This window comes from Malania oleifera, chromosome 3 (genome assembly GCF_029873635.1).
Source record: "Malania oleifera isolate guangnan ecotype guangnan chromosome 3, ASM2987363v1, whole genome shotgun sequence".
NCBI classification, from domain to species: domain Eukaryota; kingdom Viridiplantae; phylum Streptophyta; class Magnoliopsida; order Santalales; family Ximeniaceae; genus Malania; species Malania oleifera.
In genome coordinates this window covers 110,033,681-110,047,135 of record NC_080419.1, presented here as the reverse complement: position 1 = coordinate 110,047,135, position 13,455 = coordinate 110,033,681, and the positions used below count along the sequence as shown (strand labels likewise).

At 35.9% G+C, this 13,455-nt stretch overlaps 1 protein-coding gene across 4 annotated transcripts in view; it reads right to left on the bottom strand.

The window, feature by feature from the left end:
* The window catches only part of LOC131152226 (protein KAKU4), a 75,426-nt gene extending 62,703 nt beyond the window's left edge, over window positions 1-12,723 (bottom strand). The window contains exons 1-3 of one of the 4 annotated variants that reach the window (XM_058103977.1): window positions 12,232-12,723; window positions 4,047-4,114; window positions 950-1,068 (exon numbers count right to left, since the gene is read on the bottom strand). In XM_058103977.1, the coding sequence (XP_057959960.1) occupies window positions 950-1,068; window positions 4,047-4,114; window positions 12,232-12,502 (458 nt within the window). In that variant the 5' untranslated portion in view covers window positions 12,503-12,723. The remainder of the gene's footprint in view (window positions 1-949; window positions 1,069-4,046; window positions 4,115-12,231) is intronic. The other 3 variants (XM_058103978.1, XM_058103976.1, XM_058103975.1) reach the window with 3 other exon arrangements.
* Between the last annotated feature and the right edge of the window lie 732 nt (window positions 12,724-13,455).

The window sequence follows — 13,455 nt, the reverse complement described above, 5'->3', positions numbered from 1 at the left end:
GCGGCCTTTACGTAATGATCGCAATCCGTAACAACTGCTACGGCTGTGATTTTTCTTCCCACCAATTTCGCAGTATGTAACAATATCAAGAACCCAAAAAACTATTATGTAACGGTCGCAGACTTTATTTAAAACCAACTGTCCAAAAACACTGCTCTTTTAGCTAAGTGATTGTGGCACTTCCCCTTAGAAAATAATTCCCTGCAGCATAGAGTTATATGAAGTAAGTTTGGGTTGGATGAGAAAGGGTGGAAAGGGGTTCCCAGATTTACTCTCTTTTCACCCCTCACCAAATTTGAGGTGGGAAGGGGTTCCCAAATTTGTTTTTAGAAAGACCCATGGCTCAAGAATGGTTTTTTTTCCACATCTTTTTAGACTGTGCTCTAAGCCGAGCAAAATTATTTCTTTTTTTTGTTGACAGTGTGAGTAGCTCTCCAATCTCTCGGGATTTGTATCTCAGGAGACATCTAAATATAGGGAGATGGTGGAGTTGTCTTCCTTGTTTCCCATATTGAACAATTGCAACCTATCTTTCAGAAAGAATGTTCGTTCTTGGTGTCTATATTTTCTAGGGGTGTTTACTTGAAAATCATTCTATGAATTCTTGACCTATTCAAACTCCCATTTTCCTCTTTATCCTGTTATTTGGAAGGTAAAACTACTGAACCCAAAAAGGAAAAAGAAAGTTCCTGTTGAAAGCATTAAAGTGACATTAAAATCATAACTTCATATTTCCTTTTGACTCTCTGTGCATGAAGGATCTCTCTCATATTCCTTTTGTATTCCCAAACAAAAAGATATATATGTGCGTGTGTGTATTATATATATTTGCTTATATGGGGATGGGGATGAAATAAGCAACCTCATAGCAAATCAGAAAGGCTAAAAGAAGTGAATCACACAAGAATTAGATCGAAAAAATTTTGAGAAATTTCAAATTTCTCATTACCTTGAAAAAGTTTCCTGCATAATTAGCTGTTCAATTATACGCTTGGTTTCATTCTTCCCTACCACCGGTTGAGGCTCATTACTCAAGTGCTTAACCATTTCTGATGGTGTCCCATTCGTCTAAGAGCAATAAAAAGAACAGAAAGAAAACCAGCATCACATTTTATGATATTGACACTTTCTTATTCTAATAACATCTTTCTTTCTCTATCAGAAAATGATATTGATACTGAAAATAAATTTCTTATACACTTGTATGATGATTGAAGACACTGAAATTTAACAGTGAAAGGGAAGAGTAATAATAAAATCCTAATTTAATACTGCCTACATCTGCTTATTTGTATTGACTTAATGTGGATTATATGTGCCTAGGATAAAATTTTTGTTTCTTTTTTTTTTCCTCCCCAAAATCATGGATATCTCATAAAATGACACATAAAGAGAATACACAAAGGAGACATCATGCTACTCCATGTTACAAAGAAATGCATGGGCAACTAAAGAATTGAGGATAAAATAAGAGAAAAATGCACAAGGCAAACAATCTCTGAAGAATGTTCAACAGAAATACCTAATCTATTTGCTAAGAACCCATGTCATTGTTGGCTGATAATGAGCCAGTGGAAGAAGGAATTTTCCGTACATTGAATACGTAGGCACACTGCAAGCCTTCTCCAATATCCAAGACATGATGATCACTGTTGATGTCTCACAGCTGTTGGTACAATGCATAACCAATACAAAGGGCAGGAGAGAAAATAGAAGGAGATACCCAAAATTATTCATGTTGCAGCCAATGCAAACTATTATTTTAACAAAAAATGGATGAAAGTATCCTTCAAGATGTCAAATGTGAAATTAAAAGGATAAAATTACATAAATCCCCTTTGTGTTTTAATTGAAAAACAACAAGCTACCATTTGTTTTTATTATGATCACTAAACCCCATGGTGATTCTCAAAATTATGAAAAGTTATAATGTTGCTAAGTTATGTTAAATGTGTAAAAATACAAATATACCTTCATGTAATTAATCAAAATGGGGAATGAGTGAGAGCATTAGGATCTCCAATAAACAACACTGGAGGTTGTAAAAAAAAAGGGTCTCATTACCAACACCTAGAGGTGGCAATTATAACCCACACCCACCATAAATAAATGTGTTACATATGCACGTAATTAATTACATAATTATAAGTAATTATATAAATTTGTTTGTACGTAAGTACATAAGAGACTAGATATATATATATATATATATAATATATATATTAATAATGTAATTATGTATCTATAGAGACATACACATTCCTCTCTTCTCATCCTCGAGGCATTTAAGTATATATAGATATGTATACGTGATTAATATGTTAATTAATTACATATGTATATTATTAATCGATTTTTATCTATACACAAACATATAAATTTTAAGGGAGAAATTCATATGGCTAAAAAAGAAATTTGACCATCTCGTGGATGACACAACCGAATGGCGATGAAGAATCCTTTATACTTTGGGAATGAAAGACAAGATTTACCTGCCAAGAGCAATATTTTGACAGAACCACGAGATAGACCTTGATTATGTACATAATTAATACATAATTATGCAATTATGTAATTATATGCAAGCATATGCAACTCCAAATACGTAATTTTGATGTATCATTTATACTTTAGAGGGGCTGACCCATTACCCCGATGAATTACTTGAGTGTCTAAAGAGTCTTGGACACCATTGTTTCAATATATATATATATATATATATATATATATATATAATTTACAAAAAAATAAAATGTGATGTGGTTCTTTGGAGGTTTGAAAAAAAAAGAGTATTAATTTTTAAGAGTATTTTTGTCCACAAAATAGCACTTGCATCCAACACTTAATTTCCATCTAGAAAACTAACTACTCTAACATCCTTTCTCTTTTTATAAGAGACATCTCCGTGCACGGATTGCTCTAGCCATAAACATTAAACCTAAAAGCCTTTTGAACCTTATCAATACTAGAACACCCACATGTAAACCCCCCTCCCCCCACCAGGGCCCTAATTTAAAGGCTGCTAAGATCCACGGGCTATTGTAAAAGCCTCTTAGACTCCAACAAAAAGTTAGGGTTTGAGCTATTCACTTAAATGGCCCAACTGGGAACTAGCCAGGCTTCCCTTCCTTTCGAAAGTGTTGCTCCAAAACCACTCCAATCTGCTTTTGGAATTGTTCATTTAACTGGCCCATTTTTCAAATAAGCCTGCCTTCATTCCTTACCACTAACCCCAGGTTCAGAACAATCATCAAACACCTGGGCCCACTACACCCAATCTTCATAGGACTATCAACACCCTGAGAGAAACCCTAACCCCCTCTGTCACCCTTGCATCCCCAGTCCAAATCCTAACCGTCTCAGCAATAAGAGACCTAATCACCAGATGAAAATTATTGTCTTTCAGCGATGAATGCCAAGGTTCATTCAAATGCATCTTCCTACAACAATGTGCACAATACTGCTCTTCTCTGCCACCTCAATGTTACTTCACGAACTATTTCGTCAATGACTTCATTCACCCTCCATCTTTTTTCTCCAGCAACACAACATAGCTCCAAGAATTATTACCTTGCTTGTTTCCATCACCAAAAGCACCACCACCATTTCTCAACCATCCCCATCATTAATTTGCTTTTGAGTAGATGCAACGATTTAGGCCGGATAAAAATTAAAAATAAATGTAAGTTCTTCAAAGGCTATTGTTTTGAGTATGTCAATTGCAATTGGTCGAAATTGAGCTGCTTGTTTTTTTGTCTTTTCTTCTCACTTTCAGCTTGAGTATCACTTGCTCTCTTCATTGTACTTATCCTCACTGTTCTAATAAAGTTCCTTTTTCTATCCCAAAAAAATAAAAAAAGTTTTTGAAATCAATTGAGAAATTATGCAAGCTGAATTTGTTCTCTTCAACATGTTCACTAAATCTTATAACTGTAGCTAGTGCAATTACAAAAATTCATGCAGGTTATTGTCTTACAGATACAAATAGGCATGTGTACATAAGCAGTTTGTAATGTCATACCAACATCATAAAGAATAGCAATTACCTTGTTCAACCAACCAGCCCCTTGAGAAGAGAGATCATTTTCATCATGGCCACCTTCAACTACATCTGCTGAAAAATTTTATTTTAAAAACACCAAAAAAAAAAAAAAGATCCAGTATGAGGCTTTGAACCAGAAAGCAACTTCACTTTCTGTCTTAGTAAAAGAATGCACAATCTACTCATTTAATGGCTGGTTATCCAAACAAACAAATCGTAGAGTGCTGCAAGTCCCACACAATATGGTAGTTGATTAGATGCTCAAAAATAATTTGTGAGTCTAGAATTCTAGTTCAGAACAAAACAGCAAGCTTCAGTCACTTTCACAGAGTCAAGGGTATCAGTTTAAAATAATAAATCAATTAGATTCATATTACCACTAATTACTCAATAACTTAATTTAATAACTTTACTTAATACAACTAGACAAGAGGCACGTGATTTGATGCTTAAGAAAATTAAATCACCCCTTGGACCCCTTCAGCAAAGTACTTCTCTTTTTTTTAAAAAAAAAATGGTAAAATAGGCAAGTTAAACTCTGCAGGTCTCATTGTATGTAGATAACTATTTAAATACAAGTGGAGGAGAACAAGATCCCCAATAATTGAGAAAAAATTACAAAAATCTGCAGCCCCTTTGCATGTCAGACAAATAATCACCCCCAAAACACCATGGAGGCTAAAGCCCAACAAGACACAAAATAATTATAGTAGTGAAAAAAAGGTACCGTTCCTTTAATGAAATCTTTTTTGTTACCAAAAAAGGGGGGGGATCAAACCTTGATTTGTCCAAATTCGGTTTCTAAACTTATCAATGCATTCCAATGGACCTCTTCCCACATCCATTGAACATGATAGAATGGTGATGTGTAACGGTGACGAGATTCAGTTTTAGGAGGAACTTTGGGTGGAAGAGATTTCGTTGGAGGCACTGGTGCTCTCGTCTTTCTAGATATATTCAGTTCATAATGCATCAATTACATTCTTTTATTCATAACAGGAGGGCTCCCTTTCTTGGGATTTCCATTCCTTAGAAGTCCCAATGAAGGAGAGTTTGGTGATCTTCCTACTTTGCTGCGTGTTTTGGAATCTTTTGGCCTCCAAACAAGGAGTGACATGAGGGTCTGGCTAAGGGATTCATCAGGTTCTTTTCCTTCCAAGTCTTCCTTCAATTGTTTAACGCCTTAAATAAATAAAAGAATACTTGAAAGGAAAAGAACCCAAAGAAAAAGAGTAAATAGGATTAATACCAAAAATATTTTGCAAAGTAGGATACCTTTGAAAGCACTTTCTCCATTGTGAGTTTTTTATGCTTTAGCAGTTCAGAAACAGCTTCTTGTTTGTTTTTGCACCGTAATTTTGCTTGGAAAAAAATTGGGTGTGCCCAAACTTGGCTCTTTTCGTGGCTTTGGCAGAAAGAAGGAAACTGGAGTATTATCGAGATGTGCTTTCTTTTCAGCGTTGCGGGGTTTATGATTGGAGCATAATTTGCGTATTTTTCCTGGAAGAAGCTGAATATTTCCTTGCTTTGGGATAAGACTAAATATCTAGCCTCGCTTTGGTGCGTTAGATTGGGGTGCTTCAAGGGAGTAAACTTCTCTGACATTCAACAGGATTGGTTACCTTTGGGGGTTTGATTGATGTTTTTTTTCCTTTCTTTTTTTATACTTTTTTGTCTTGTCTGTTATAGTTAGGAGGATCTCTTATTCTCCATTTGCGTACATTCTTTCTTCCTTAATAAAATCATTTTCTCTTGTTATCAAAAAAAAAAATTATTTAAACCTTCAGCCTCTAGGTCTTTTTCTTTTGCATCTTGTCATTTGGGACTCTAGTGATCCAGGACAGCATCAAGGAAATGCTGCTGCCAAGAGAGAAATTAGAAGAGAAATAGAGGAGATAAGAGAAATGAACACAACAGCAGTAAGGTACTGTCCAAGGGAGATTAGGAAGCATGGAGAGGAAGAAGAAGAAGGAAGGAGAGAAGAAGAGAGGAAAGAAATCAAATGGTGGAAAACTCACGTTCACTTTCAATTCAAATTTATAAAAAAAAAAACTAACTCTTACATGGCTTTTGTACCCTATTTATAAGAAAGCCTAAATTACATGAAATTACACATAAAACCTTAAAGACATGAAATTCCAAACAAACCCTTGAAACATACTATATTATAAACACACCCCAAAATACACATAAGCCTACTACAAGCAACTAAACACATATAATAAACCAATAATTAACTTTGCAAATTTGGGTTTAGGGCCCAACAATCACTAGACCCTATTCATTGAAAATTAGTCTCTACATTGGGTCTAAACAATCCATCTAAATACCCATTTTCCATCCTAAATCACTCAGGTTACTTTCTAAGATTTGACTTTAATCTAGACTAACTCTTAACAAGATTCATACGAATGATTAGTTACAGGTAAGTAGACCCTATAAGGCCACCAACCCAGATACTAGCATGATTTTCCGAGAGTATAACAAGACTAATGAGCACCTCTTTCTACATTGTCCCATGGCGAGCCAACTTTGGGACAATCTTTTCTCTTGTTTTGGTGAAGCATGGGTGTGTTGATGATTTGCTGTGTGTGTAATTCTAAGATTTTAGGAAAAGTAAAAAGAGGAAGGCTTCATGGGCATTCGCGATATATGCTGTCTTTTGGACTCTATGGCTCAGGCAGAATGCAAAAATTGTAAAGGCTCAAACAACTTTTTTCCCTTTTGTTTTTGTCGGACAGAGTTGTCTTTCCCCCTTCTTTGGGGCACATTTTTTTTGTTCCTCTTTTCTTTTCTTTTCTTTTTTTGGTGGGGGAGGGGGGGCTTCCACAAGGAGATTGGAGTGCAACATTCTTTTAATTGCTTTCAATTGATTCCTAGAGGATGTCTTGTCTTTCACATATTGTCCCATTATTCTGCTCCAACAGAATTTTTTATTATAAAAAAAATTCCAAGCAGTCAAGCACTACAATATTGCATGAAAGGTTATGCTTCGTTTATACAATAGTAATGTTCTTCCATGCAGCCAAAATTTTATCCCACATTTTAACAGGTTTTTTTATAGCAAAGAAGTGTGCTAGAAAAATAAAAAGTACAACAAAAGAAATAGAAATAATATATCCCCCAGTAACGGAAAGAAAACAGCAAGAGAAAAAGGAAAGTAACTACAGGACAAAGCAAGCAATCCAGTGCCTTTGCAAGTCTTCCAGATATGCATCCTAAAGAAACCATTTGCCAAACACCAAAGTGACACAAGAAACACCACTCTGCTCCTAAGCAGGTTAAGAGAAGTGGCACAACCTTTAAAAATTCTAACACTTCTCTCCAACCAAATACCCCAAATAATAGCAAAAACGGCACTCCAAATAATAGCAAACACTGTGCAATGCCACAAAGCTCCCCCTCCCCCCCCCCTTTTTTTTTAAAAAAAAAAATAAATAAAACACTAAATCCCCTATATTAGTGCATAAACCTCCAAAGAATAGGGACAAACCCAATTCTTGCCAAAAATACCAAACAAATTATTCCAAAGAACCCATGCAAAAGGGCAATGTAAAAAACAAATAAAAGCAAATTTCCCCACTCATAAACCAAAGGACACAAAGATTGGGTAACAGGGCCAAAAGCAAACCACTAGTATTGATTTTATCTAGTCTCGCAGTCCAAGTAAAAGCCTTTTTCTTTGACGAAACTTTAGCTTTCCAGATTAAATTAAAGGGCAAAAGGATTTACATGACAATCATGTATCAAAAAAAAAAAGAGGCCTGCAAGAGTCTAAATTCTTCTATCAGTCCCCCAACTAGATATTAAAATAATCGAGCACATTTATCAAGAAGGCAATTTCAATGATAACATTCTTCATTAAAAAACCCCAAGAATGCCCACCTGCTTGCAAGAGAAGGGAAACAGTAAAAGGAATTTCATGAATAGTGAATAATTGGAAAAGATAAGCGTACATATGAATGAAAGGAAACCCCCCCCCCCCCCAATCCAATGATCACCCAAAATATTTATTAAAAAAAAAATTCTCTTCCACTAACAACTCTATATTGAACATTTGGTAAAAGAAAGAACAATAAATTTGAGACACAAATTTACAAGGACTCGAGCGGCTCCAACTTTAGCATCAAATCCATTCTGTAGAACTCTAAATTTACTATGGATTACCTTATGCCAAAGAGAATTAGGTTCTAATGAAGAGCTGCTCCACCAAGGAAATGCTTTTAGACACCAAATCACCTCGACCCAAGCCTCCCTAACTTTTAGACCTACTCTCACAATCTCCCACCCTTCAAGATGATCTATGCCACTTTCACCAACTCCTGACCGCAAGAGATCCCTCATCCTTAGCAGTTTATAGTAAACATGGATTACTATAGGATTGTTTCCAATAAGGACCACCCTTCAAGATGATCTATACCACTTTCACCAACTCCTAACCACAAAAGATCCCTCATCCTTAGCAGTTTTTAGTAAACATGGATTACTATAGGATTGTTTCCAATAAGGCAATAATTTCCAAATGAAAGGAGACTGGTGATTGTAGATTGCTTAATATTGAAGAGTTTGAGCATAAAACAATTCATATATGACCAGAGGGCACCGCAAAATAGCTACAAATGCGGCACAATTGCACAAAGATGTAAAATATCCCATGTCTAGTCATGATAATAGATGTGGTTTATAACATGAAGAAAACCCATTACAAGCATGCAACCAATTTGATTTTAGAGTAGAAAAACATAAATGCCCAGAAGGATGCTACAAGTGAAAGAGCTAATAAATTAAGGAGAAGAAGAAATGGGGAGGTGTCTCAAACGATTTAGAAGTAAATAAAGTGTGGTTGTGTTCGGAGGGTTGCTTTTGGATGAGGGAACATTATGGATATTCGTCTCCACTATAATTTACTTGGAGTATGCCATATGTGTCGCTGTCACAGTTGGAAGGATGATGCATTAAACAAAACGCAACTGTGTAAGGATGGAATTCTGCCCACTCCTACAGAGGAGATCACTGAAAAGTATTAAGAAGCTTAGTAATTGATGGAGAAGATGGGTTTATGGATGTCTAATCTTGGAACAAATGAAGTTTGTCTCCAAGGTGGTAGAATTAAGGTGAAGGCCAAAGAGAACCAACAAATTTGAAGTGCTCGATGAACTACAATGGAAAGAAGGGTTTTCTCAGCTAATTCCTGTTAGTTTTTATATATTAATTTTTTATTTTTTTATTTTTGAGGACTTCCAGGCCTCACTTACGTTGTAATCTCTCTTCTTTCTTTCTTAATACATCTTCTTTTCTTATCAAAAATAATTAAATAAATGCTCCAACAATCACCTACAACATAAACTGAAACAATTTTAATTCAAAACTGGAAAACATTTCAAGGCAGTTTGACAAAAATAAATTCAGCACACAATATGGTGGATGCTCAACCCTAGTTTGAAGTTTACTCATTCTATGGGTGTATGTCTACGCACACCAAAATAGGGGGAGAGAGAGAGAGAGATGAGCAATCATGGGGATATGATCATCCAAGCATTGTTTTAATTTGTTTATATAAAATATCAATCTATTTTACAAAGTAAAAAAGTCAACAAACAAATAAACAGATGAAGACGATAGTGAACATTAATCATACTCTCTACATTGTAGAGGGAAGGAAAACCTAACATGCTCTATAGAGAAAAGAAAAGAAAAGTTGCTCAATCCATGAATAGTCACCAATTTCACTTGTACATTCTGAATCTCCTTATTGGAAATAAATAAAGAGTTGATCTTCCAAGCAAATGACAGAACACCCATTCTCTTCCTTGATTCTATTATTGCCATATCCATAGCTTTGCAGCAATCTCTTGGTGTGCAACACTACATTGTAGCCACAGATTTGGTTGGCAAAAGGAGCTGTAGAGGGGAAGAAAGAAATGAGGAGAACAACTAAGTTGAGTTAATAAGAGGAGTTTGACGGGACCACAGAAATAAGTTAGCTTCCATGTCATCATTCCATATTGTTTAACAAGATATCCATCAATGAGAAGGATATACTGCAACATGTCAGGACCTTATAGTTTTGCAACCCTAGCACATGGTTTTCGGTGTATGATTCTAACTCGTACGGAAGATCGATTAACCTGGATTTGACTATCGGATGTCATGGGGATGGTTCCGATATGTCACTATGACATTGTGGTTGGTCAGTATAGTACTAATGGTGGTGTTCTCGAACCTAAAACATATGATCATTAGATCCCTAATGGTTACTCGTATGCGAATGAGAATATTTCGAAGACATGACTTTTGGGGGAACACTAGGTGAGTGGCCTACCTTCCCCAATATCCTATTAGGTACTAAGTGACCACCCTAAGGAGCTCAAAAGCAGGCTCTTGACATCTTTAAAGTGTGCTCCTAGGCTTCCGTGTGGGATTGGCAGCCTCATGGACGATCCATTTGGGAATAAGATCACGCAGTACTCTCACCCCGAAGGTTTGATGTACTTCCCTCCTTGGTTGTGGGCTATCTTATTGGGCGGAGTCATTCTATATTTGATTGGACTATTAAGGGGTGTGAATCCTTCATGTGTCCTGCTCGAGTCGTGTATGGTGTCACTTCCCCTGGTCCCAACTAGCAAGTGGTAAGTGATAGGTACACTAACACAAGGTTGTACTATGGAGATGAGAATTACCCTTAGTACTTGAGGAATGTGAATTTTATCTCCCCACAGAAGCCAACGCTATCAGGAAGGACTGCTCGATGGCAGCTCTTATTATCAGAGTTCGACATCACTTATGTCACGCAGAATTCCATCAAGGCACCGTTAATGTTCGGGTTCCTCGATGATGACCTTAGTTGATTCAAGGGTCTAGTTGGCCATGAGACTTGACCACTAGGTTAGACATTAGAGTGCTTCCTCGAATAAGGATGTACATCTAGGCTAGACTTGACTTAATGTAGTCTTGCCGCCGCACGAGCGTGACTCCTTGACATTAGGCAGATCTGGACAAGAGTGATCCCTTTTGGCCTTTGAGATCTCCACATCCGTGACACAACGCAAAGTTGTGTTTAGCAACTTTAGACTAATGGAGTTCGGTGACCAACTTGAAAGCCAACACAAGTTTAGTGATTGATGATGAAATTTAATGCACAAAAAGGGTAATATAAAGCCCTATCAAGTAGCAACGAGAATATCAAAGTAAAAAAGCACCCTACACCTTCAACAATCATGCTTCTATAGCTACCAAAAGAAACCGACACCCTAGCAATTAGCAAACACAAATTGGTAAAACATTCCAACATGGTATGTTTCCATTCCGAAACATTGAATCTAACAATCCAAAGTTCTATTTTAATATTTTTCACAACATTTTTTTTATTAGTTAAATTGAAGAATTATCACATTATAATTGTATTTTTAGTCATTATTAATCAATTTCACTTAAAACATATTATAGATTTAGAAACATCATGACATCCTCTCTAAAATATACAAGTGTCATAACACATTTTTCTCCAATAAATCTAAGAATACACCTAACATTCCATATTTTAGAGCATCTGCCATCGTGCAATCCCATTTACATTTCACGAACCAGCTTCAACCCGCATTATATGTAACATTGCTTAGGGGGGTTGATTTGGATAAACAATTCTGATAATAATGGCACTTTTTACAAAGGAACTTCAAACTTGTTCATTTACAAATCTTAAGATGAATAAAATACTTTGTTTGGGTGACTTCTGCTATGGTAGGACTTCAGACATAGAAAGATTTCCCAAGCCCTAGGTTTTGTTAGTCAGAAAGCCCAAAAGATGCTGACGCATGCCTTATCAAAACATGCTCTAAGGCCCCATTCTTTCTCCATAGAACACCCCATTTTCTCCTTCCAATTTTACTAGTTATTCAATCCTCCTTTTCGTCTAGCATTTTTTTCACAAATGCACCCCAATGAGACCTCAGTACAATCCATCCCACAAGCAATTTAGTAACATCTAAAAAACAATTTCAATAGCTGCTACTCAATAATAGTTAACGAACAAAAGAACAGAACGTAAACACAACTTCCAAGTTATGATCCTCACAAGTTACTTAACAGAAAACAAACCAATATTTAATTAGAAAAAAAAAACCTCAAAAATTAATATAAAATACACTAATAAAAACCAAACAAAGCACAGAGTAATTGAAGAGACGTACCGAAACTCGAATCGCTCTCCTCCGACGAAGAAGAAGAGGATGAAGAACTGTCGGAGCCGAAGACAGTGGAAATAAGCTTTCCGGCGCCGCTAGCAATCATGCCAGCGGCAGGGAACACAAGGCCGGAGAGCCAACCGGGGCTTTCAGAAGCCCGAGAGGGGACCTTCGGCCGGTCGTAGGGAGTTCTCGTGGCAAAGACCCGCCGAGGTTTCACTACTTTGCCTCCGGATCGGGCCTCGGCGGCTCGGCGGGAGCGAGGAACAGTAGCCATAGTGAATCAACGGAAGCAGAGCAAGAATCTTCAAGCGCTTATCATCATGAATTCTTGCACGGAGGAATTCTTGCACGAAGAGGCAGAGAGAGAGAGAGAGAGGAATCAACAGAAGAGACAGAGATCGGGGGCTGCGTTTTTATAGGGTTGAACAGTTGGGGGTGGATTATCGGAGTTTGGAGCGGTTATTAGGAGTTTAGGATTGCGCAAGTACCAGAAATTATGATTGACTGCGCTCATATCCACAGCATTCACATTACAACAAAAGCTGATTGGCCGGGAAAATGGAGAAAATTTAAGGCATTAATGTCACACCTCAATTAAAATAATTTTCATAATGAAATGTAATTACATTAAAATTTCACCTCTTTTATAATATTTCCAGTAATGGATCGAGATAAGATTTCGTCTTAATTAGAGTCATCTCTCATTATGAACTCGAGCTAGAATAAAGTTTTTATGTTTATACTATCGTGTTAAAGTGTATGTAGATCATCTTTAATATAAGTTTTCAATTATCCTAGTTATATACTCATTTACGTGTGTATTTAATATTTTACAAATTCAGTATTGAAATAAATGCAACAATTTCCTATATTTTAGAATAAATGATAATAGTAAAAATATATATTTTAGAAAATATTATACCCAAAAACAACGAAGGTAATTTGTCTGAAAAATAATGTGAATTTCTAAAATATTTATCCTTATTTGATTTTAGTTATTATTTGAAAATGAGTACCATTCAAAGGTATTGAGTTTTTTTTATTTTGTGAAAATATGATTGAAAAATGTTTTGAATTTGTTTAATGATAACAAGATACTCTTTCTAGTCTCCGAAATTTCTATGCTACACTTTGATAGTTTTGAGTTTAAAACAAGACAAAATTATAAGAATTAGTTAAAAATTTTACGTATAAATAAATAAATAAACAAATATGCATTTATTAGTT